The sequence below is a fragment of the Podarcis filfolensis genome, assembly GCF_964270895.1.
Source record: "Podarcis filfolensis genome assembly, chromosome: 13".
Classification (NCBI taxonomy): domain Eukaryota; kingdom Metazoa; phylum Chordata; class Lepidosauria; order Squamata; family Lacertidae; genus Podarcis; species Podarcis filfolensis.
Genome location: NC_139615.1, coordinates 3,950,704 through 3,977,507, shown reverse-complemented (window position 1 = coordinate 3,977,507; position 26,804 = coordinate 3,950,704). Strand labels below are relative to the sequence as shown.

Here is a 26,804-nt window from a genome sequence, read left to right as displayed (position 1 = left end):
GGGGGCGGGAAGTGGTCCTCTGACCTCCACTGGCAGGACCCGATCCAGTGGATCCATATTATAAGGAGATTCTGGCTAGCCATCGGGAAGAACTTTCTGTTTGGCTCCCTCGTTAAGTGGCGGGTTCTCCTTCCTTGGAGGTTTTTAAGCAGAGGTTGGACGGCCCTCTGTCAGGGATGCTTTAGCTGAAATTCCTGCATTGGGTTGGGCTAGATGGCCGCTGGAGGGCCCCTTCCGACTCGATGATCCTTCACCCGTCGCAGTGCCCACGCAAAGAAGCTCGCAGCGTTCTTCAGCTACACAGCAAACCCTGTTTATTGTCGTCGCATGTGAACTGCGGCTTCGCAACAAAGAGCTACTTTGCACCCCTGCCGGACTGAAACCCCCAAACTGCCCCCATTTTGGGGGTCCCAGACCCCTCCCAGATACCACCCCTTCTCCATAATCTCTAACTCTCGAGGGGGAGATAGGTGAGAGAAGTTGTTAAACGACCGAGAATATATGCCGGTGATGGGATCAACTATTTTGTTCGTTCAGCACCATAATTATTCACACCCACCCCCCCAAGTAAAGTGCGCCAGCGTGAAACAGGGAGGAGGAACTGCCCCCCCCACACCAGATGCCTTGAATGTATTTGATGTGCCCCCACCCCAATTTCTTAAGAACGCAAGCCCCCCTCCCTTGTCCAATAGCTGCCGCTTCCTATCCAAACCCAGGAGTCCCTGGTGTGTGTGTGAACGTGTGTGTGTGTGAACCTCCTTGCAGACTGAAAATTTAATTAAAATTAGGGAGGGCCTCCCGGGTGCACTAGGAGGGTTGCAGAGCCTAGTGGTCAGAGCAGGCCGGCCAGAACCCAGTTCGAGTTCCCCTCTGCCCCCGCCACGTAGTGAAGCAGAGTCCTGTTTCTGGTAGAGAAAGCAAGGGCCCCGGGGGCTTACAGTGCCCGGCTTCTTTCCCCCACCACCCAGCTCTGGAAGGGCAGCGCAGCCTAGTGGGCATCGTCCGCCAGCCGGAAGCTGGTCCCTGTTGCGAGTCCGGCAATGGCCGCCGCAGCGGCCGGAGTCCTGGTGTCCGGAGACACACCTCCCCGCCTCTCTTCAGAGCAGCAGGCAGGTGCCCGACTTGCTGGAGGTGCTGGTTGGAGGTGCGTTGCGGTCCAGATCCCTGGGGGTGGTGCCCTTGGCCCAGGAGACGTTGAGCTCTCCGAAGACGCCCGTCTCGACCATCTCCTCTTGCCAGGGGATGGGGATGTTGCCCGTGGAGAAGTCGTCGTAGAAGGCTTTGTCCGTCTCGTCAAGCACGACGCCCTTCACCGTGGAGAAAGCGCCCACTTCGCCAATGTCTTTGGCGTAGACCACCTTGGGGTCCGGCACAAAGGGGGGCTCCACCAGCCCTGTAGCGGAAGGGGGAAGGGAGTGCGATAGGAATTTGGAGGGCTTAGATATATGGTAATGTTCATAAGTGTACCAACCAAGCCATAGCTGTCAACTTACAGATTTGAAAATAAGGGACCAGCAGCCTCGAAAATAAGGGATCAGCAGCCAAAATAAGGGATTTTAGTCAACCAGCAGCCAAATTAAGCCTCAAGTGGTGGTTCCCACAGCGCAGCAACCCGGCAAAGGGGATGCAGCAAGGAAAACCACCGTCACCTCTCCGCTGGGAAGCGCTGAGCAAAGGCGAGTCCCCAGGCAACGCGACCGATTTGATCGGCACAAGGCATGCAAGCTCCATCCCCCAGTCGTTCTCAGACTCCTTATTGGGTGAGCAACGCAGCCAAGCAACCCAGTTGGAGCCTCCCTCCTCCCTGGCCGGCAGGGAGGGAGGGAGAGGAGCTGCTTCCTTTGAAACCCGGGAAATTTAAGGGACATTGTGATGGGATGATGAGCTGCCTGTGCGCGAAATTCTTAGTCCCTCAGAGTTTGGCTAAGTCCACAAACCTCTGTCTGTAACGGAGCTCCTTAAGCATGGCTCCGTCAGTCGCTGGCAGAATCCGACAGTGGGCGTTTACGGAATTTCCTCCAGCATAAAAGCTCCTTAACGGAAACGCGCCTTCTGGACTCTCGGCGCGACAGTTTCCGGCGAGGAGTGGGTGTCCCTATAGGAGGTCCTGAAACCTCCCCACTGTTTTCGCTGGAAGTGTCTCTGAGCCATCCCTCCGACTCACTTTCCCTTGGAGCTCCTTCTCTCCCCCTGCTGGTTCCCTCCTCAGCTGATAAGTCTCTCCCAACCTCTGTGAGCCCTTTCACCTCCTGTTCTTCCGATGACAGTTCCCTGACAGACATCATCAATAAGGGACAGCAGCGGGACACGGCGCTGGGATAAGGGGCTTTCCCGCCAAATAAGGGACGCTTGACAGCTATGGCTAGCATAATGGCTCAGAAGTTGGGTGATCCCACTTAACCCCTGGAGGTCCTTACCTGCCTCTAGGCGGCCCCAGTTTATCTTCTGGAAAACGGGGTGCTTCTTCAACTCCGCGCATTCGTTGTCCTTGAACCCCAGGCGAGTGGCCGGGTCTTTCATCATCAGCCCCTCGCAGCAGGCCTTGCACTCGGCGCTGAACTTGTCTGGGTACGTGACAGGATCGTTCAGGATGCGACGCGTCACTTCCTTGTTCTCTACCTGTGGCAGGAAGGAGAAAAGTGCTGGGCCTTCTTCTAAAAAGCTTTTTCTGCCGCCCCATCGCATGCAGAAAGGCGGAAAATCTTTATGCAGGATATAAAACAAACACGCGGTCTTGTTTTTTGTTAATAATAAGTACCATAATATTCGTACCCGTTGGGAATATTAAGGTCCAGTGCTTTTTTTCCTGGGCGTACACGTACCCCTAAACATTTTTTGAATCTAAGTTTGGCCTCATAGAGGGGCAGTATTTCTTTTTTTAAAAAAAAATATGCTTTTTATTAAGTTTTCATTTTATAGTAAAGGTAAAGGGACCCCTGACCATTAGGTCCAGTCGTGGCCGACTCTGGGGTTGCGGCACTCATCTCGCTTTACTGGCCGAGGGAGCCGGCGTACAGCTTCCGGGTCATGTGGCCAGCAGGACTAAGCTGCTTCTGGCGAACCAGAGCAGCGCACGGAAACGCCGTTTACCTTCCCGCCGGAGTGGTACCTATTTAACTGCTTGCACTTTGACGTGCTTTTGAACTGCTAGGTTGGCAGGAGCAGGGACTGAGCAACGGGAGCTCACCCCATTGCAGGGATTCGAACCGCTGACCTTCTGATCGGCAAGTCCTAGGCTCTGTGGTTTAACTCACAGCACCACCCGCGTCCCTCCTTTTTTCATTTTATATGCACAAACAAAATACACTAATATTTCATATCCTTTTACATCTATCTTTCTTTTCGCTCTACAGAGCATTGACTTCGCTCCCTTCCGCAGGTTTTCTTATTCCGATCTCTGATCCACAGTTCCTTAGTGATATCTAGACCATGACATAAGATTTATTTCAGCCCTGCTAACGTCTTCAAATTTCTACAGTTCTCACTTATGTAGTCCATAAATTTACTCCACTCTTTTTGGAACTTTGTTTCCTCCTGATTGCGGTCCTGTGAGTCAGTTCTGCTAATTCCGCATATTCGACCATCTTTATCTGCCATTCCTTCACTGTTAGCAATTCCTGTGTTTCCATTTTGGGGCTATCAAAATTCTGGCAGCAGTCGTAGCATACATGAATAATCTTTGGTCAACTTTCTTAATATTGAGGGGCAGTATTTCAATATGGTAACGGTAAAGGACTCCTGGACGGTTAAGTCCAGTCAAAGGCGACTATGGGGTTGCGGCGCTCATCTCGCTTTCAGGCTGAGGGAGCCGCCGGTTGTCCGCAGACAGCTTACCAGTTTATTTGACTAAACCGCTTCTGGTGCAATGGGACACTGTGACGGAAACCACAGCGCGCGGAAACGCCGTTTTCCTTCCTGCCGGAGCGGTACCTATTTATCTACTAGCACTTTGACGTGCTTTCGAACTGGTAGGTTGGCAGGAGCTGGGACTGAGCAACGGGAGCTCACCCTGTCGCGGGGATTCGAACCGCTGACCTTCCGATTGGCAAGCCCAAGAGGCTCGGTGGTTTAGACCACAGCGCCGCCTGCGTCCCTAATTCAATATGAGTAGGAAAATGGGAGTACCCCTAAACATTTATATATATATAGAAAAAAAGCACTGTTAAGGTCCCAATGATTATCACACTCTTTGTACACGTCCAAAATCTTTTCTTCTTTATTACCTAGTAATTCATAGAATCATAGAATTGGAAAGTTGGAAAAGACCCTGCGATTAATCTGGTCCAACCCCCAAGAATCTTTTGCCCCATGTGAGACTCGAACCCAGGACCGTGAGACTAAGAGTCTTGATCTCTACCAACCGAGCTTTGCAATAAACGTGGCACCGCTTATCGTTTATGGTGGGAATGTAAGTTGGTGAAAGATTTCTGGAATTTAGCCTTGATGCTAAACGTTACCAAAAGGAGCTATTGTTTGTTATCCAAAATCGATGCTGCCGAATATTTTTGATGACACTGATGTAGGTATGTTGTCTAAAGAATTGCTATATGATCTCAGCAGCTCAAATAGTAATTGCGACTCAACAGAAAACAGACCAAAATATTACAGCAGGCGTTCGGTGCCCCTCACTCTGGAATAGAGCAATAATGGGGGGAAACTTTGCAAGTTTTGAGATTTCAGCAACGGCTGCAGACAATTTAAAGATTTTTTGGCATTCCCTTATCACATATACAAGAGGATCATTTTCAATACAAGCCTGGGGAATCTGGAACTAGAATAATAATCTGATAATCTGTACTTGGACTTTGCTATTTCAACCCACGTGCGACTGAACTCGTTCTTCGTGCTTGTTTTATAGTTTTGTTTTCCATCTGTTGTTACGATTGCTAGCTCTGTTTTATATACATTATAACATTAAGAAAAATAAACCTTTTTTGGGGGGGACACAAAGATGCTATTGACTAATATCAATAATCTAAGCACCCAAACTTTTTCTCCCCACCTCCTCGGAGGAGAACAAGGTACAAGCGATCAATAAAATAAGATCTGTTTTTAGCGTTAGTTCAACTTTTCAAAAGACTTAAATTATCGTCTGCCAGTCTTGCTATTGTTGTATCCTCTGTGTAAATGGGTTGCTATACGTCCAGTATTTCCAGGACTTATCTGGGATCCAAATGTCGAAATTAGCATCTGGGGGAATTTTTGGGAAATCGGCAAAATGTCCGGGTTTTTGCCAACAGAACCAGGAAGCGTGTTTTGAGTATCATTCTCTGCCTTTTTTGCATGAATTCTAACTTTTGAGCTCAACAACATTTGGGCGATTTCCCAAGAGAAGCTCAACAACTTTTGTGTCTGGATTTTTTACTTCTTGAAATATGGCAACCCTAATTGCTTTGATTTTCTGTTTTCCACAGTGTATAAATTTGATTTTAATTTTGATTTATTTTTTATTAAAGGTTTTCTTGTTTTACAGAAGTATGTGTAATGTCTCTCGTATTTTTTCCATGCAACATTTTTACGAATCAGTTTCATCTGTTGAGACATTAGGAAGAAAATGAGTGTATAAATCTGATGACATAAAATAAAATAAATGCCGTACCTTTTCCCCGCGGCTGCGGAAAGGTCCTTTCGCGGCGACCATCTCATAGAGGGTTACTCCCAGCGTAAAGTAATCCACGCTCGAGTCGTATTCCTCTCCCTTAAGGAGTTCCGGGGCCATAAACCCTGTAGGAAAAGGGGAGAGGAAGAACCGCAGAATCACAGAACTGCAGAGCTGGGACCCCCAGCGGTCATCTAGCCCAACCCGCTGCGATGCAGGAGTCGCAGCTAAATCGCAGGAACTGCAGCTGAAGAGAAGGACCCTGAATAATGGTGTACCCACCTGGGGTGCCCGCGTAGCCCTTGGTCTTATCTTTTCCTTCTGCCAGTTCCACCGCCAGGCCCAAATCTGACAGCCGCACGTGCCCTGAATGGGGGGGGGGGGCGAGAGAAAGAAGAAGCCATCATAAGGAACCGATTGACAGACTGGGTGCGACATCTGGAATCGGAAATGAAAAGTTACACTTATTTGGGAAGGTTGAAAGCCTTCCGGGTTGGAGGCCATTCATGTGGCAGGGAGTTCCGCAGTTTAACCACACATGGAAAATTCCTGGATCTTTCAGCGTGTTGCTTCCCTTACCTGCATCGTCCAAAAGGACGTTCTCTGGCTTGAGGTCACGGTAGATGATGCGGTTTTGATGGAGGTGTTCGAGGCCGCAGATGATCTGAGCCGTGTAGAAGATCGCCCTGGATTCCGAAAAGCCGGGGTTTTTCTCGTCGACGTTATAGACGTGGTACCTGGGAAGGGAGGCAAAAGCCCCAAATCGAATCCCGTCACACGTTTCCTAAACGCGGGATGCCCACAGAGCAAAATATCCGCCGGGATATTTTGGTCAGAACTGAATACAGTGGTACCTCGGGTTACAGACGCTTCAGGTTACAGACTCTGCTAACCCGAAATAGGACCTCGGGTTAAGAATTTTACCTCAGGATGAGAACAGAAATCGCGTGGTGGCAGCGGGAGGCCCCATTAGCTAAAGTGGTGCCTCAGGTTAAGAACAGTTTCAGGTTAAGAATGGACCTCCAGAACAAATTAAGTTTATTAACCCAAGGTACCACTGTACAGACTTCCAGAGTTAACACTAAATACATTGCTTCTGTTAAATGAGGCACTCGAGCCGCGAAAATTTGTGTCCCGGGCTTTTAAGGTTCGTCTTCCCATGTACTATCTGAAACGAAAGAGGTGCACTGGTTGTCAGATTGGGTGCGGCCGCCGGGACCACATAACACCGGTCCTGAAAGACCTACATTGGCTCCCAGGACGTTTCTGAGCACAATTCAAAGTGTTGGTGTTGACCTTTAAAGCCCTAAACGGCCTCAAAGGCCCAGTATATCTGAAGGAGCGTCTCCATCCCCATCGTTCTGCCCGGACACTGAGGTCCAGCACTGAGGTCCTTCTGGTGGTTCCCTCACTGCTAGAAGTGAGGTTGCAGGGAACCAGGCAGAGGGCCTTCTTGGTGGTGGCGCCTGCTCTGTGGAACACCCTCCCGTCAGATGTCAAGGAAATAAGCGACTCTCTGACTTTTAGAAGGCATGTGAAGGCAGCTCTATTTAGGGACGTTTTCAATGTCTGATGTTTTATTGTATTTTTAATATTTTGTTGGGAGCCGCCCAGAGTGGCCGGGGAAACCCAGCCAGATGGGTATGTATAAAAAAATAAAAATTATTATTATTATTATTATTATTATTATTATTATTATTATTATTATTATTGATGTGACACCCCACCCCGCAATCCTACCCCACTAACATCTAAGACATGGGTAGGCAAACTAAGACCCGGGGGCTGGATCTGGCCCAATCGCCTTCTCAATCCGGCCTGCGGACAGTCCGGGAATCAGTGTGTTTTTACACGACTAGAATGTGTCCTTTTATTTAAAATGCATCTCTGGGTTATTTGTGGGGCCTGCCTGGTGTTTTTACATGAGTAGAATGTGTCCTTTTATTTAAGGTGCATCTCTGGGTTATTTGTGGGGCATAGGAATTCATTCATCCCCCTCCCCCCAAAAAATATAGTCCGGCCCCCCACAAGGTCTGAGGCACAGCGGACCGGCCCCCTGCTGAAAAAGTTTGCTGACCGCTGATCTAAGATCTCCGGTGGCAGAATCTGTAAGAATGACCCGGCAGTCAGGATTTGCCCCGGGACAGAAGAGGTCTGTGTTGCATCTCTGCGTTGGCCGCACTACAGGCAGAACATCCCGGCCCGGTTTGGAGAGCACGACCCCGACATTTTTGCCCCGCAAAAGGGTCTCCCACCTGAGGTCTCCTCCGTTCATCAACGTCATAACGAGGCAGAGGTCATTCTTGGTTTGGAAGGCGTACGCCAGGGTGACGATGAATCGGCTGTGGACTTTGGCGAGAATCCTCTTCTCCACTATTGCACCCTGGAAGAAAACGGGCGAGAAAAAGACGTTTAAATATACTTTTCCAAAAAGCTAGGCTTGGTGGGAGAAGATATTAAGAAGACAGACCAAAGATTATATTTGTATGCAACAACAGCAGCTAGAGTTTTGATAGCCCCAAAGTGGAAGTCACAGGAGATCCCGACTGTAAGGGAATGGCAGAGGCAGATAAAGCTGGTTGAATACGCTGAAATGGCAAAATTGACACACAGAATTCGCAATCAGGAGGAGACGACGTACCAAAAAGAATGGAGTAAATTCATGGTTTATATAAGTGAGAACTGTAGAAATATGAAAACGTTGGCAGGATTGAATTAAATCTTATGTCACGGTGTAATTTTCAACCAATGAAACTGTGAATTATAGATTGGAATAAGAAAACCGGCGGAAGGGAAGGACGGAAGTCAACGGCTCTATGGAGCATAAAGTAGGATATCTGTAACAAGACTTGATGTTTTTGTTGGTCGGTGTTGGTGCTCTTAAATCTCAATAAAAAGCATTTGGGAAAACAAGAAAATGAGCGAGAAACAGGGGGCGCAGGTCACTGAGGGTGTTGGCACATGTTTTGGCTCAGACTTCAAGTCTTTGTATTATTATTATTATTATTATTAATTTCCTTTTTTATTATTCAAAATTAAAACAAAACATATTATCCAAAAACATATCATCCTTATTTTCCCCCCCCCATTTCCCCTTCCTCCCGCCACCCTCCCACAAAGGATGCGATATAAATAAAGAAATCTATAAAATAAAATAAATAGATTTATTTATTTATATCCCACCCTTTCTCCACACCAGGGCCCAAGGCAGCTTACGCAAACTCAAAAAACAATGCAAATGTAATGCCGAAAGCTAAAAACATACCAAGGGAACGGCTAAAAATCACTTTCGCAGAATCAAAATGATATTTTTTTTATTTAAAAAATCTGTTAAAATGCAGATAATAGCACAGCGCTTTTAAAAGCCGTTTTCTTAAAAAAAGAAGAGTCAGTTCCCCAACGGCCTGTGGGAATAAAAGCATCTTCTCTTGCCAGCAGAAGGACAGCAAGGAGGAAGATGGTCTGGCTTCTCTCGGAAGGGAGTTCCAAAGTTGTCTGGGAGGAGCCACCACTGAGAAGGCCCCGTCGCACGTCCCCACCAAGCGGGCCCTGTGAGGGTGGCCGGACTGAGAGAAGGCCTTCTCCTAGGGACCCCAGAGCCCAGGCGGGTTTGTTGTCCTTCAAATAGTCTGGGCCTCAGCCCCATGCGACCCACAGAATCAGGAGGCAAAGGGGGGTGTTCAATTAGTTCCAATGGACTAGTTCCAATGGACTTTGACAGTCACCACTGGGGAAACCCAGCCAAATGGGCAGGGGTATACATAATAAAATTGTTGTTGTTGTTGTTGTATCATGGCCACTGGTCCCATCACCTCCCGGCAAATAGAAGGGGAAGAAATGGAGGCAGTGAGAGATTTTACTTTCTTGGGCTCCATGATCACAGCAGAGGGTGACAGCAGTCACGAAATTAAAAGACGCCTGCTTCTGGGGAGAAAAGCAATGACAAACCTAGACAACATCTTAAAAAATAGAGACATCACCTTGCCAACAAAGGTCTGTATAGTTAAAGCTGTGGTTTTCCCAGTAGTGATGTATGGAAGTGAGAGCTGGACCATAAAGAAGGCTGATTGCCGAAGAATGGATGCTTTTGAATTCTGGTGCTGGAGGAGACTCTTGAGAGTCCCATGGACTGCAAGAAGATCCAACCTCTCCATTCGGAAGAAAATCAGCCCTGAGTGCTCACTGGAAGGACAGATCCTGAAGCTGAGGCTCCAAGACTTTGGCCACCTCCTGAGAAGAGAAGACTCCCTGGAAAAGACCCTGATGTTGGGAAAGATGGAGGGCACAAGGAGAAGGGGTTGACAGAGGACGAGATGGTGGGACAGGGTTCTCGAAGCTACCAGCTTGAGTTTGACCAAACTGCGGGAGGCAGTGGAAGACAGGAGTGCCTGGCGTGCTCTGGTCCAGGGGGTCACGAAGAGTCGGACACGACTAAACTACTAAACAACAACGATTAAATATTCTTCCACAGCTGGAAGAGGTGGGGTACTGCGGCCCATCTGAATTACGTAGTTCAAGAAAGCTTCCCTAATTTTAAGCTGCTTCTGCCACTCACAGGGCGGCGAGACTAGAGTCGCCTGAAATACCCACCGCCAAATGCTGGGAATTCAACATGGCGCCCATTGGAATAGGGGTCTATTGGCAGAAGACAAGGGAGGCCAACAGTAGGTGGCGCCAAAGCAGAGCCAACTCATTCTAGTTTTGCCCCCATCTTTGCTGCAAGGGCAACCCTGAGACGAAGGAAGAGGGAGCTGACACACCTGGAATTAAGGAGAGGGAGGTGGGGGCTGGCTGAAGCACCTTAAGGTCTAGAAACCTGCTTTTGTTTAAGCAAGCAAGTTGAGAATGCCGAATTTGGAACTGTGTCCACAGAATTATGGACTGCACATAGCCAGGGAAGCTGGCCAGAGCTGATAAGAGCTGCAGTCAGATCACCTGGAGGGCACCAGGTTGGAGACAGAACCAATTCTTTTCCCCAGCCTCTTCGCTGACTGCAAATCAAACCAGAATCACATTATTCATATGACATATTTAGGCAAAGGCAATGGTTCTTCCCTCACTCCTCCTGCCAGCCCTAAGGTTGCCACCAAACTTGCCATTCCTTCAAGCAGAATGTTCTTCAGAGCAGGGGAAGGTAATGAAACACCGCCACCTGCTGACAGTTAAAGGCAGCACCCCAGCAATCCTCTTCAATGCACTTTGATGCTGTTCAACTAGTTCCAATGCACTTTGACAGCTACAACTAGAGTAGCTGTGTTGTGGGGGGGGGCGGGAACTACAATTCCTACGATTTGGGGGGGGGACTCAGTGCATAGGGCACTGAAAGCTGCTTAAACATTCAAAGAGTGCTTTAAACGTATGACGCGGGCACCAATCTGCGTTTGCAATTTGCATAATTTGTTAATTAATTTGTGAAAAGGAAGCGCTTTTTGCAGGAAAATAACCCTGGAAAGTTTTCTGCTGGGGCTGTGCTCTTGGGTGAACTGCGGGTTAGGAAGACGATCCGGTGCCACTTTGCAGATGGTCACCTGTCAATCATTCACAACCCAGGATCTGTTCTGGGGTGGCTGGTTCCGCTTTCCAGTTTGTTGTTGTTTAGTTGTTTAGTCGTGTCCGACTCTTTGTGACCCCCTGGACCAGAGCATGCCAGGCACTCCTGTCTTCCATTGCCTCCCGCAGTTTGGTCAGACTCATGTTTTTAGCTTCGAGAACACTGTCCAACCATCTCGTCTTCTGTCGTCCCCTTCTCCTTGTGCCCTCCATCTTTCCCAACATCAGGGTCTTTTCCAGGGAGTCTTCTCTTCTCATGAGGTGACCAAAGTACTGGAGCCTCAGCTTCAGGATCTGTCCTTCCAGTGAGCACTCAGGGCTGATTTCCTTCAGAATGGAGAGGTTGGATCTTCTTGCAGTCCATGGGACTCTCAAGAGTCTCCTCCAGCACCAGAATTCACAAGCATCCATTCTTCGGCGATCAGCCTTCTTTATGGTCCAGCTCTCACTTCCATACATCACTACTGAGAAAACCATGGCTTTGACTATACAGACCTTTGTCGGCAAGGTGATGTCTCTGCTTTTTTAAGATGCTGTCTAGGTTTGCCATTGCCTTTCTCCCAAGAAGCAGGCGTCTTTTAATTCCGTGACTGCTGTCACCATCTGCAGTGATCATGGAGCCCAAGAAAGTAAAATCTCTCACTGCCTCCATTTCTTCCCCTTCTATTTGCCAGGAGGTGATGGGCCCAGTGGCCACGATCTTCGTTTTTTTGATGTTGAGCTTCAGACCATATTTTGCGCTCTCCTCTTTCACCCTCATTAAAAGGTTCTTTAATTCCTCCTCACTTTCTGCCATCAAGGTTGGGTCATCTGCATATCTGAGGTTGTTGATATTTCTTCCGGCAATATCTGGGATTCATCCAGCCCAGCCTTTCGCATGATGAATTCTGCATATAAGTTAAATAAGCAGGGAGACAATGTACAGCCTTGTCGTACTCCTTTCCCAATTTTGAACCAGTCAGTTGTTCCATATCAAGTTCTAACTGTAGCTTCTTGTCCCACGTAGAGATTTCTCAGCAGACAGATGAGGTTAGAGCACCCATTTCTCCTGCTGCAATGCTGTCATTTTTTTGTTGTTGTGAACAGCCATCAGATCTATGGGTGTCTATGGGCATCGCTTGATGGAGCAAGGGTCACGGGTTCAAGTCTCGCACTGGGCAAAAGCGGACCCTCGTGGCCCCTTCCGATTCAACAATTCCACGGTTCCTATCTCACGCATCACCCTCCCCGCCGCGAAACCGCTGACGCTGATGTTCTCTGACACCTCTTTCGCCAGATCCGCCATCTCGGCCAGCAAGCGGCTAAACGGCAAGCTTCTTTACGGGGGAATAATTGGCCCCGGTGGGGATTAAGGTGGCTAATTTGCTTCATCTGAAAATAATCCCGGGATGGGAAGTAGGCCGGTTCGCCTGAGAGAGGGAGACACGGTTGTCGTGAGCCGGCCGCGCACGTGGCTCAGCCAGGGCTGAACTGATATTACCCTTGCTGGTACCTTTCCCGGGAAAATCAGAGGTTCACCATGTCAGGTTCCTATTGGAAGACCGGACAAACGCTAGAACATTAGCAGTGGCGAAGTTTTTATCGGTGGTTGCAAGAACCAATGATCCCCATATTCTGAACAAAATGCCTGTTTAACCTGCAGGTGGGCTGTATGAATTGTGTATTGCTTTGTAACAATTTGTTGGGTCTCTGGACTGTAATAAAGATTGATATGATTATATAGGTAAAGGTAAAGGGACCCCTGACCATTAGGTCCAGTCTTGGCCGACTCTGGGGTTGCAGCGCTCATCTCGCTTTACTGGCCGAGGGAGCCGGTGTACAGCTTCCGGGTCATGTGGCCAGCATGACTGAGCCGCTTCTGGCAAACCAGAGCAGCGCACGGAAATGCCGTTTACCTTCCCACCGAAGTGGTACCCATTTATCTACTTGCACTTTGACGTGCTTTTGAACTGCTAGGTTGGCAGGAGCAGGGACCGAGCAACGGGAGCTCACCCCGTCGCGGGAATTCGAACCGCCAATCTTCTGATCGGCAAGTCCTAGGCTCTGTGGTTTAACCCACAGCGCCACCCGTGTATATATATGATTATATATTTAACACAAAAAAGTGTCAATTTGTTGTTGACGAAGGACAGCTGGACATATAAAGGGCCCCATTACCTTCAGGACCTTAGGGCCTCGTCAAACCTAAATCCGGCCCTGCCTGTGCCGTAATGGCACCGCCCAGCCAAAAACTGCTCTCGCACTTTTTCACAATTGGCTGCACGATGCGACAAAAACAATCTGTGCATTTTTGGGGCTGTAGCACTGCAGCGGAACGGTTCGATTCCTTCTCCTTTCTCGGAGAAGGAGTTTGGACGTCCATCTGCCCATGCTGCTTTAGTTGAGATTCCTGCATTGAAGGGGGTTGGACTAGATGATCGCTGGGGTTCCCTTTGAACTGAAGTTCTACGATTCTATGGTTTCCAGCCTCGCCTGGTAGGGCTGGGGTAACATCCTGCCTGAAACCCAGTACCCCAGTAGCCTTGGAGGCAGTCTATGCCTCTGAATGGCGGTTGGAGGATGGATGGCGGCTAACAGACTGAGGTTGAATCCTGACAAGACAGAAGTACTGTTCTTGGGGGACAGGAGGCAGGCTGGTGTGGAGGACTCCCTGGTCCTGAATGGGGCAACTGTGCCCCTGAAGGACCAGGTGTGCAGCCTGGGAGTCATTCTGGACTCACAGCTGTTCATGGAGGCGCAGGTCAGTTCTGTGTCCAGGGCAGCTGTTTACCAGCTCCATCTGGGACGCAGGATGAGACCCTATCTGCCTGCAGACTGTCTTGCCAGAGTGGTGCATGCTCTGGTTATCTCCCGCTTGGACTACTGCAATGCGCTCTACGTGGGGCTACCTTTGAAGATGACGCGGAAACTGCAACTAATCCAGAATGCGGCAGCCAGACTGGTGACTGGGAGCAGCCGCCGAGACCACATAACACCAGTCTTGAAAGACCTACACTGGCTCCCAGTACGTTTCCGAACACAATTCAAAGTGTTGGTGCTGACCTTGAAAGCCCTAAACGGCCTCGGTCCAGTATATCTGAAGGAGCGTCTCCACCCCCATTGTTCTGCCCGGACACTGAGATCCAGCACCGAGGGCCTTCTGGCGGTTCCCTCACTGCGAGAAGCCAAGTTACAGGGAACCAGGCAGAGGGCCTTCTCGGTGGTGGCGCCCTCCCTGTGGAACGCCCTCCCATCACATGTCAAGGAAATAAGCAACTGCCAGACTTTTAGAAGACATCTGAAGGCAGCCCTGTTTAGGTAAGCTTTTAATGTTTGATGTATTATAGTATGTTAATATTTTTTTTGAAGCTGCCCAGAGTGGCTGGGGAGGCCCAGCCAGATGGGCGGGGTATAAATAATAAAATTATTATTATTATTATTATTATTATTATTATTATTATTATTATTACTACTATTATTCCAGGGATTCACAGTAAGGGAGAGCGACTCTTGAACTCGGGTCCCGCTCGCAGGCTTCTCACTGGGGGGTCTGGGGGGCCTCGGTGAGGACAGGCTGCTGGAACGGACTGGCCTCAGGCCTGATCCAGTCAAAGGGCTCTCCTGTTCTCACACACTGTCTCTCAGCCTGGTCTACCTCGAAGGGCTGTTATTAGGATAAAATCAGAGGAAGAACAGAAGGAACATTTTATCATATGTGGTGGGAATGTAAAAAAGTAAAGAACTTCTGGGAAATGATATATAACGAGATGAAAAAGATGTTGAAATACACATTCTTAAAAAAGCCAGAAGCATTTTTACTTGGTATTATAGGTCAGGGCATTAATAGGCAAGATGTTAAATTGTTTTTATATGCAACAACTGCGGCAAGAGTATTATTAGCCCAGAAATGGAAACAGGAAGAAATTCCGACAAAAGAAGAATGGCTGACGAAATTAATGGACTATGCAGAATTGGACAAAATGACAGGAAGGATTCAAAACCTGCGGGACCAGAGATTTACAGAAGATCGGAAGAAGTATATGAACTATTTGAAGAGCAACTGTAATCAACAAATTACGCTAGTAGGATTACAACAAGTTTTGTAAGGAGAGATATACAAAGTGTTACAAAGTATGAAAAGATAGAGATATTGGTTATGAGTTTGAAATGTAATAGGGAAGATAAGAAATGCATACTAAGAGATTAGACAGGAAAATTTTCAGACAGGATTGATGGAAGTCAAAAATTTGAATAATATGTAAAAGTATGTTTAATTACAGTTGAAAACGATATGTTAAAAAAACTAATAAAAAATTATATTAAAAAAAAAAAATCGGAGGAAGAACAACACGCTTGGCCCCCAGTTCTTGGGAGGAATAATGATATCAACACGAGCATATTTTCTTTTCTTGTGATTTTGGCATTTATGCCAGAATACAATTATTAGAGGCCTTACAACTCAATAGGCTTAATTCTATGCTACCAATGGTTCAGGACCTGTTTTCGGACAGGAACGATCAAATTACTTTAATAGTGGCTGAATTTTTGAGTGCTGTCCACGTAGAAAGACTGGGCCATTATAAAGAGATTTAGCGGTTCTTAATTGATCGGTGATGGGGTTGTGTTGTATTGTATTATTTACGCAAATTGATTTCCTCTGGAGTTAAAGATCTGACCAGGACAAACCTTGTTAAGCTGAGCTCGTATTTTGCACAATTTGTATACGGTGTCTGTTTGATAACGTGTGGTTTGCTATGCCTAATAAAGGATATTTGATTGGAACGATATCACACGCAACATCACACACGTTTCTGGTCCATTAATTCCTCACCTCTTCTCTCATTCCTGCATCTTTCCAGAACATTCTTGAATTGAGGTCTGTGGTTGAGCAGTGGAAGGTGAAGGAGAATATCAAAGTGGCTTTTAACATGTTTTTAATTTATTATTGATCACTGCAGACGGTGACAGCAGTCACGAAATTAAAAGACGCCTGCTTCTTGGGAGAAAGGCGATGGCAAACCTAGACAGCATCTTAAAAAGCAGAGACATGACCTTGCCGACAAAGGTCCGTATAGTTAAAGCTATGGTTTGCCCAGTAGTGATGTATGGAAGTGAGAGCTGGACCATAAAGAAGGCTGATGGCCGAAGAATGGATGCTTTTGAATTCTGGTGCTGGAGGAGACTCGAGAGTCCCATGGACTGCAAGAAGATCAAACATCTCCATTCTGAAGGAAATCAGCCCTGAGTGCTCACTGGAAGGACAGATCGTGAAGCTGAGGCTCCAAGACTTTGGCCACCTCATGAGAAGAGAAGACTCCCTGGAAAAGACCCTGATGTTGGGAAAGATGGAGGGCACAAGGAGAAGGGGACGACGGAGGACGAGATGGTGGGACAGTGTTCTTGAAGGTGCCAGCAGGAGTTTGACCAAACTGCAGGAGGCAGTGGAAGACAGGAGTGCCTGGCGTGCTCTGGTCCAGGGGGTCACGAAGAGTCGGACACGACTAAACAACAACAACAATGCAAAAATCCTGAGGATCCATGTGGATCCATGCTTTGTAACCACGTTTTTGCGCCATTGCGGCCCTACACAACAGTGGGTGCGTGGTTTTTTGGGTGCAGGCTGTAGCCATGGACATGCTATGTTATCTGATGGTGAATTTGGGGTGACCCAATGTAAAAATCCTGAAGATCCATGGGGTTTTACCTCCCCCCTCCCAGGCAGCCTCCACTAGCTTCCCTTATCTCTCTTCCGATCCCACCGATCAGCTGCTTCCTTTCAACACTCCCTTCCCTCTTGTTTGCCTTAGTGTCTTTTCCTTAGCTGGAGCAGTTTTTGCTCCTCCTTTTCTTCCAATTTCTCTCCTTGTTGCTTTAGTCTTCCTGTCTCGTCTCCTTGCAAGTTTGCTGTCTTTACCTCCCCCCTCCCAGACAGCCTCCTTTATTGCTAGCGTCCCTCATCTTGCTCCCGATCACTTGCCGATCAGTGGCTTTGTTTCAACACCCCCTTCCCTCTTTCAAAAAAAAAAAAAAAAAAAGTATGATCTGCTTTTCGCCCCTGGGCTATTCGGCTCCAGGGACCACGCATCCGCTCCATAAGAGCACAGACATTTCCCCTTACATTTTAGGAAGAAAAAAGTGTGTCTTATGGAGCGAAAAATACGGTACCATCCTTTTCTGACGTCACCTGCATGCTTTCAAGGCGATGGTACCCTCCCCGCTCCTGCAGCTCCCTGAATTCGAAAGCAGGTGGCCCTGAGGCGACCTCATGACTATATTCACACAACCAAGTGCAAAATGCAGGACCCTGGAGTAGGTTTGTGGCAGGGATTTTTACACTGAAGGAGGACGGGGAGAAAGAGCTCAGTCGGCAGAGCATGAGACACTTAATCTCAGGGCTATGACTTCATGCCCCACGTTGGGTGAAAGATTCCTGCATTGCAGAGGGTTGGACTAGATGACCCTGGGGAACCCCTTCGAATTCTACAGTTCTGAGATAAGGCGTTAGGGCGGCTTACTAAAGAAGAAGAGCTGGACCATAAAGAAGGCTGATGGCCGAAGAATGGATGCTTTTGAATTCTGGTGCTGGAGGAGACTCTTGAGAGTCCCATGGACTGCAAGAAGATCAAACCGATCCATTCTGAAGGAAATCAGCCCTGAGTGCTCACTGGAAGGACAGATCCTGAAGCTGAGGCTCCAAGACTTTGGCCACCTCATGAGAAGAGAAGACTCCCTGGAAAAGACCCTGATGTTGGGAAAGATGGAGGGTGCAAGGAGAAGGGGACGACAGAGGACGAGATGGTGGGACAGTGTTCTCGAAGCTACCAGCATGAGTTTGACCAAACTGCGGGAGGCAGTGGAAGACAGGAGGGTCTGGTGTGCTCTGGTCCAGGGGGTCACGAAGAGTCGGACACAACTAAACGACTAAACAACAACAACTAAAGGAGAAAGGTTTTCCGTAGCTCTCAAGGAAGCCTTCCCTTACTTCTTGCCCCACTGGTCTCACAGAACCAGAAGAGGCATGAAAAGGGCGGGGGATAGGTTGGCTGAAGGCAGGCACAGTCTCTGATTGCTTGGGGTAAACCCTGGAAGGAGGGGACTGAGATGGCTGTGGGTAGGTGGGCGCCTTCATTCTCAGCAACTGCTTCATGGGGCAAGCTGATGAGTTGCTGTGAGTTGCTGTGCTCACTAGGCCTCACAGCCCTGCGCCAATTGTGTTTTGGCTATCAAAGAGTAGCACATTGTGATTTACTGCTGCCTCGCTCCTGACACTATGTAATTTTAAAAATATGTTGCAAGCAGCCTTTGGCATGGTTCTAACTTTGGAAACCACAGAACCTAGGGCTTGCCGATCAGAAGGTCGGCGGTTCGAATCCCCGCAATGGGGTGAGTGCCCGTTGCTCGGTCCCTGCTCCTGCCAACCTAGGAGTTTGAAAGCACATCAAAGTGCAAGTAGATAAATAGGTACTGCTCCGGCGGGAAGGTAAATGGTGTTTCCGTGCGCTGCTCTGGTTCGCCAGAAGCGGCTCAGTCCTGCTGGCCGCATGACCCGGAAGCTGTATGCCGGCTCCTTTGGCCAATAAAGTGAGATGAGCGCCACAACCCCAGAGTCGTCCGCGACTGGACCTAGTAGTCAGGGGTCCTTTTACCTTTACTAACCACTACACATTAGTTAAAGTTAAAGGTAAACGTATCCCTGACCGTTAGGTCCAGTCGCGGGCGACTCTGGGGTTGCGGCGCTGGGGGGACCCCCGAGAGTCATGCGGCCTAGGACCCACATACCTATGGGACCGCCTCTCCTGGTATGCCCCGCAGAGAGGTCCATAAATGACAACACCTTGGAGGTTCTGAGCCTCAAGGCGGTTAGACTGGTCTCAAGTAGGGCCAGGGCCTTTTCAGTACTGGCCTCGACTTGGTGGAACGCTCTGACACAAGAGACCAGGCCCCTGCAGGACTTGACATCTTTCCGCAGGGCCTGCAAGACAGAGCTGTTCCACCAGGCCTTTGGTTTGGACTCAGTCTGACCCTTATGTTTCCCTCCCCTTATGGTTTCGATCTATGGGCTACTTTTAAAATGAGGCTGCATTTTAAATTGCATTTTAGCCTGTATTTTAAATTGCCGCCCCCCCCCATTATGTTTTTACTGTAATTTTACTGGTGTTAGCCGCCCTGAGCTCGGCTCTGGCCGGGGAGGGCGGGGTATAAATAAAATTTATTTTTTTTTTTTTATTATTATTATTATTATTATTATTATTATTATTATTATTTAGTCCAACCCCCTGCAAAGCAGGAATCTCAGCTAAAGCATCTATGACAGATGGCCATTCTGAAAAACCCCCAAGGTGTTTAGCTTGGGAATAGAAAGAGGAGAGAGATGACAGCCACCTCTAAATATCTCAAGGGGTGTCACGTGAAAGAGGGAACAAGCTCGTTTTCTCCTGCTCCGGAGGGAAGGACTCGAACCCGTGGCTTCAAGAAAGGAGATTCCGACTAAATATCAGGAAGATGGCAAGAGCCATTGGGAGGTGGTGGACTCCCATCTGTTGGAGGTTCCTCAGCAGAGGTTGGGGGGCCATCTGTCAGAGCTGCTTTAGCTGAGATTCTTGCGTTGCAGAGGGTTGGGATAGATGGCCCCTGGGGGTCCCTTCCAACTCTGTCGTTCTATGGTTCTATGACCTGAACACCATGAAGAACCTAAGAAGTGCTCTCCTGGATGCGGCCAGTGGCCCAGCTTTTACAGCATCCTGTTTTCCAGTGGCCAACCTCAACATTTACTCTAAGGCCACCAGGAACATCTCTTATTTACTCAAAGGCCACCAGGAACATCTCTAATTTACTCTAAGACCAACAGGAATATCTCTAATTTACTCTAAGGCCACCAGGAACATCTCTAATTTACTCTAAGGCCACCAGGAACACCTCTTATTTACTCTAAGGCCACCAGGAACATCTCTAGTTTACTCTAAGGCCACCAGGAACATCTCTAATTTACTCTAAGGCCAACAGGAATATCTCTAATTTACTCTATAATACCACCAAGAACATCTCTAATTTACTCTATAATACCACCAAGAACATATCTAACTTACTCTAAGGCCACCAGGAACATCTCTTATTTACTCTAAGGCCACCAGGAGCATCTCTAATTTACTCTAAGGCCACCAGGAACATCTCTTATTTACTCTATAAGGCCACCAAAAACATCTCTAATTTACTCTAAGGCCACCAGGAACATCTCTAATTTACTCTAAGGCCACCAGGAACACCTCTTATTTACTCTATAAGGCCACCAAGAAGATCTCTTATTTACTCTAAAGCCACCAGGAACATCTTCCACCGCGGAGCCCTCCTCACCTCATATCCCTTGCGCTTCTTTAGCCTCTTCTTGTTGAGGCGCTTGTTGGCATACATTTTGCCGGTGGCTTTCATCTGGCAGGCGCACACCTCCCCGAACCCCCCTTTGCCCAGCACTCGGAAGTCCATGAACCACTCGTCCGTCACGCTCTGGGCCTCCAGCCACTTGAACTGGAGGAAGCGGTAGAAGAAGAGGCTCTCCTTGTAGGGGGCGAAGGCCTTCTCCTCCAGGTGTTTGAGCAGCTGCTTCTCGGACTCTTTGAAGAGGTCTCCGTGGCTGTGCTTGCTGTCCTCCTTGACCCGCATGATGGCCTTCTCCTCCAGGAAGGAGCAGAACTCCTTCGAGGCCGAGTCGAAGTACTTGTTGATGGTCACCTGGGCAGTGGAGCCTCTCATGGCCTCCTCAGATGTGTTGTACTCCTCAATGCTCTCCCACAATCCTGCCGCCGCCATGAACTGCGGCGTGTCCTCCAGGAACTGCTGGAAGATCCTCTTCCCGATGGGCTGCCTCAGGCAGATGAATTTGAAGTCCAGGTCCAAGGTGTCTTTGAGATGCTCGCATTGTGTGATGTGCGGCAACTTCAGCTTGGCTCGCATCTTCTTGTCGCGCCCTGAGGACGGGCCGCCGTCTCCCCGAGCCGACACGTAGGCCGAATTGGCCACCACCGTCTCCAGGCCTCCGATATCCATGGCGGCTTCGCGTCACCTAGCAAGGCAAGCAGAGAGGGTGAATTCCAGACCCTCCAATTTTCACGATACGATATCTTTATTGTCATTGTCCCATGCAGAACAGTGGAATTGAAAAATCTGCAGAAGATATACAAAAACACCTAAAAACTCTGAAACCCCATTTTAACATACTTCTATAGAGACTCCTTATACAGTGGTACCTCGGGTTATATACGCTTCAGGTTACATACATTTCAGGTTACAGACTCCGGTAACCCAGAAATAGTGCTTCAGGTTAAGAACTTTGCTTCAGGATAAGAACAGAAATCGAGCTCCGGCGGCAGCAGGAGGCCCCATTAGCTAAAGTGGTGCTTCAGGTTAAGAACAGTTTCCGTTAAGAATGGACCTCCGGAACGAATTAAGTTCTTAACCCGTACTTCCGCACGGGACAATGACAATAAAGATATCGTTATTGTTATCGTTATCGTGAACCCGAGGTACCACTGTACTGTGTTTAAAAGGGACGCGGGTGGCGCTGTGGGTTAAACCACAGAGCCTAGGACTTGCCGATCAGAAGGTCGGCGGTTCGAATCCCCGCGACGGAGTGAGCTCCTGTTGCTCAGTCCCAGCTCCTGCCAACCTAGCAGTTCGAAAGCACGTCAAAGTGCAAGTAGATAAATAGGTACCGCTCCGGTGGGAAGGTAAACGGCGTTTTCGTGCACTGCTCTGGTTCGCCAGAAGCGGCTTAGTCATGCCAGCCACATGACCCGGAAGCTGTACGCCGGCTCCCTCGGCCAATAAAGCGAGATGAGCGCCGCAACCCCAGAGTTGGTCATGACTGGACCTAAAGGTCAGGGGCCCCTTTACCTTTACCTTTAACCCTTATTGCCATTGTCCCATACAGAACAACGAAACTGAAAATCTACATCAGACATTCAGAAACCAACAAGCCTGCTATCCCAACCCGGTTAGCCCCCTAAAAACTCTGATACCCCATAATTAAATACAATATACTCCCATAGAGACTATCTTACACTGCGTTTAAAACCAAAATCGCATTTGGATAGAAACTGTTTCTCAGGCGGCTAGTCCTAGTCTTTGTAACCCTGTCCCTTCTTCCAGAAGGCAGAAGCTGAAAGAGATCATTTAAAAACTCTGGTTTTAACATATGCACGGGTTTGCTTTTTGCCTAAAATGTTGCACGTCGCTTAGAGCCACCGTGGCCAGAAAAAGGGACTGATATATTGAATCGACTAATAATAAGAATAGCAGTAATAAAATGCTGATGGATTTACATGAGGACTTTTTTAAAAACTTTTTTTTTTTTTTGCAGGAGCAGGAATGCAAGGAACTGAATTTAATATTGGGGGAATGAAAGCCGGAGAGCACAGAAAAAAATGGACAGCTCCTTGACTCAAAAGAAGATTAGTGGGTGGGAGAGGGCAAAACAGGTGAGGCTATAAAGCTGCCAGGAATATCTTAAGGAGAGGGGGGGTTAAAGGAGGTAGCCAGGGAGGGGAGGAGAACAAGCTGCTCCAGGATTTAGAAGATTGGCATATTTTCTTACGCTTCCGGGCTTCTCAAGGATGCTGGCCAGGCGATACCTGCATCCCCACTGCATGCATGCGTTCCTGGGGAGGGAGCTGCACCAGTTGAACTTCCACCCATCCCACAACTTGTCAAAAGCTGCCTCGTACATTAAAAAGAAGATTGGAAAACTGCTCCCCCCCCCAATTTTTCAGTTTTTCGCAATCAATAGCCTTGCGGCTACTGTTGCGTATAAATATAAAAATTGGAAAAGTGGTGTTATACCGACAAAAATAGAGTGGCTTGCCAAACTATTGGAGTACTACAATATATCCAAAACAATGGGAGAAATCGGAAGGATCTCAAAAGAGAAGATAGACAGGGACTGGAAGGTGTTTAAAGGATACTTGCAAAACCATATCGAAAAACCAGAACTCCTATTAGAATAAACAAGTTTCGTTTTAAATACTGGAATACTAAATAAGATGGATAACGATGTGTAATAGAAAAAGAAGCATGAAATTAGGTTAAAGGTGTGTGAAAGAAAGTAATAGAAGTGGAAAGAAATTGCAATTGAGTAGATCGGAAGTCTAACACAAAGGGTGAGGGGTGGTGATGAGAAAAGGAATTATCTGTGGGATTGAGTGTGGCTGTGTTTGAACATTTTTAAGGATTGTATGAAATGTATGTTTGTATGCTTGTATATTCCCAATATGTGTGTATTAATGCTGAATTATTTTAACAATAAAAACTTTTCCAAAAAAAAAAAAGACCACTGAAAAGAGTAAAAAAAAGAAGAAGATCAGAAAACTGCAAATTAGGAGAAATTCTATTTTAAAAAATAGAATCGCCATTCAGATTTTTTAAAACTCTGGTTTTAACAAATGCATGGGTTTGCTTTTTGCCTAAAATGTTGTACGTCGCTTTGAGTCGCCCTGGCCAGAAAAAGGGACTGATATATTGAATCGACCAACTAATAGGGAGAGTAGCAATAATAAAATACTGATGAATTTACAGGAGTAAATTTACAGGAGTAAAACTTTTTTTTTTGCAGGAGCAGGAATGCAAAGAACTGAATTTAATATTGGGGGAATGAATATTGGGGGAGTTGTCAAAAGCTGCCTCGTACATTAAAAAGGAAGATCGGAAATTTTTCCTGTATGCCACAACAGCAGGAAGGCTGCTCCTCGCACAGAGATGGAAATCACAGGATATTCCGACAACTGAAGAATGGCAACAGAATGTATTGGAGTATGCGGAAACAGCAAGGCTAAAATCCGACGTCAGGACGATGAGAAACTCCAAAAAGAACGGTCCGAATTTATGGTATACTTACGAGAAAACTGCACATAAATAAAGACACCCACAGGACTGAAATAAAACTCGTAACGTTTATAAGAGGGGTGGAGGGAAGTTAATTCGGATAAGATATAGATTGAAAGAAGAATAATATTCTTAAGCTGTCTTGCTGTTAAGATATTTGGAAAAAATTAATATAAATTATGGGGGGGGGAGATGCGATTTGTGGGGCATAGGAATTCGTTCATCCCCCCCTCAATATAGTCCGGCCCCCCACAAGGTCTGAGGGACAGTGGACCGGCCCTCTGCTGGAAAAGTTTGCTGACCCCCTGCTCTAACCACTATGCAACACTGTCTACTGGGAGTTCGGAAGGAAGGAAGGAGAACACAACATAACATAACAAGGCATCCTGTTGTGGACTCTCCTCGCCTGGAAGTTTTTAAGCAGAGGTTCAAGGGCCATCTGTCTGGAGTTCTTCAACTATGATTCCTGCTTCGTGGGGGTTGGACTAGATGACCCTCTGGGTCCCTTGCAATTCTATGACGTGTGGGAGCCTTCTGAGACCCGTGCACAGCTTAAGAGTCACAGGATGCTTTGACCCTAGCGGCCTTTAATCCTGCTAAGACGCTGTTTTTTCACAAGAAAGGAGAATGAATTTACCATCTAGCAAGGCCCACAATGTCCACCTCAGCAAAGATCCTCAGGACGTTTCCGAGCACAATTCAAAGTGTCGGTGCTGACCTTGAAAGCCCGGTCCAGTAGACCTGAAGGAGCGTCTCCACCCCCATCGTTCAGCCCAGACACTGAGATCCAGCTCCGAGGGCCTTCTGGCGGTTCCCTCATTGCAAGAAGTGAGGCTACAGGGAACCAGGCAGAGGGCCTTCTCAGTGGTGGCACCCGCCCTGTGGAACGCCCTCCCGTCAGATGTCAAATAGAAAAATAACTACCTGACTTTTAGAAGACATCTGAAGGAAGCCCTGTTTAGGGAAGCTTTTAATGTTTGAGTAAAGGTAAAGGGACCCCGGACCATTAGGTCCAGTCGTGGCCGACTCTGGGGTTGCGGCGCTCATCTCGCTTTATTGGCCGAGGGAGCCGGCGTACAGCTTCCGGGTCATGTGGCAGCATGACTAAGCCGCTTCTGGCGAACCAGAGCAGCGCACGGAAATGCGGTTTCCCATCCCGCCAGAGCGGTACCTATTTATCTACTTGCACTTTGACGTGCTTTCGAACTGCTAGGTTGGCAGGAGCAGGGACCGAGCAATGGGAGCTCACCCCATTGCGGGGATTCAAACCGCCAACCTTCTAACCGGCAAGCCCTAGGCTCTGTGGTTTAACCCACAGCGCCACTCGCGTCCCATTCTTTGATGTATTACTGTATTTTAATATTGGGTTGGAAGTCGCCCAGAGTGGCTGGGGAAGCCCAGCCAGATGGGCGGGGTGTAAATAATAAATTATTATTATTATTATTATTATTATTATTATTATTATTATTATTATTATTTCCCCTGCAACATTAGTTAGGAGTTTCCTCCTTGCATTTTCTATCCCATTTATTTATTTCTACTGGTTCTCCTGAGAGCAGCAGCTGAATTGCTGCCAAACACTTTCTTAATCATCCCAAAGTCAGTTTCCCTTCTGTTGGCACTGGGTGCAGCCAGTGCCAGATTTACGATATAAATAAGCTATAACTTAAAAGGTAAAGGGGCCCCAGACCATTAGGTCCAGTCGTGACCGACTCTGGGGTTGCGGCGCTCATCTCGCTTTATTGGCCGAGGGAGCCGGCGTACAGCTTCCGGGTCATGTGGCTAGCAGGACTAAGCCGCTTCTGGCAAACCAGAGCAGCGCACAGAAACGCCGTTTACCTTCCCGCCGGAGCGGTACCTATTTATCTCCTTGCACTTGACGTGCTTTCGAACTGCTAGGTGGGCAGGAGCAGGGACTGAGCAACGGGAGCTCACCCCGCTGTGGGGATTCGAACCGCCCACCTTCTGATCGGCAAGTCCGAGGCTCTGTGGTTTAACCCACAGCGCCACCCGCGTCCCTTAGCTGTAACCTAGGGCCCCCCAAAAATTTAAAGGGGAAAAAAACCGGATGTACATTTCCAAAACATAAGATAAGAAACATGTTGTTAAGTGCAAATGGCTTTAGATACCTATGAGGTCCATAAATAACCACATAGCATATATTCAACACAAAAACAGCAACAATTTGTTGTTGACAAAGGACAGCTGGACATAGAAAGGGTCCCATTACCTTCAGTAGTTTAGGGCCTCGTCAAACCTAAATCCAGCCCTGGGTGCAGCTTTGATTCCTGACCACCTCACCCTAATTTTAATTCTTTTCACAGTAAAAGCAGTGTTGTTTTGCGGGAAGAAATAAAACAGAAGTTTCCAGGGGGGGAAATGAAGGGGGGTGAGGAAGCTACTAACTAAAGGTACAGGAGGGACGATGAGGTTCAGTAGCAATTTGGAAAAAGGCAGGAAAAAAGGTAGAAAATTCTAGAATGCAACAAGCTGGCAACAATATCAACTAGATTCGTTGGTGGTGGTGGTGGGAAGTGGATGAAGGATATTTGTTCCAGATTAAAAATATTTTAATTAAGATAGCTAAGGATATGATGAAAATACATAACTGAGCATAAATCTAGATTGGAAGTGGTTGTGTATAGTGAATACTTATCTACTTAAAATTAAAATTCTCATTCTTGATCTTATTTCTTCCTTTTCTTTATCTTCTTCTTGTTCTTTTCTTTTATATTTTACCTTTCATTTCTTTTCTTTATTGTGAATATTGTTTTGTAGAGCTGTAAATAATTGTAAATACGAGAAG

The 26,804-nt window shown here is 47.6% G+C and overlaps 1 protein-coding gene across 1 annotated transcript; it reads right to left on the bottom strand.

The window, feature by feature from the left end:
• On the bottom strand, positions 1-21,193 carry GRK1 (G protein-coupled receptor kinase 1). Its single transcript, XM_083581018.1, has 7 exons — positions 20,480-21,193; positions 7,855-7,982; positions 6,179-6,336; positions 5,882-5,965; positions 5,600-5,724; positions 2,418-2,619; positions 1-1,393 (listed from the first exon to the last, which is right to left on the bottom strand). Exons 1-7 carry the CDS (start codon positions 21,167-21,169, stop codon positions 1,098-1,100), a joined length of 1,683 nt encoding a protein of 560 aa, XP_083437144.1. The 5' UTR covers positions 21,170-21,193; the 3' UTR covers positions 1-1,097.
• Between the last annotated feature and the right edge of the window lie 5,611 nt (positions 21,194-26,804).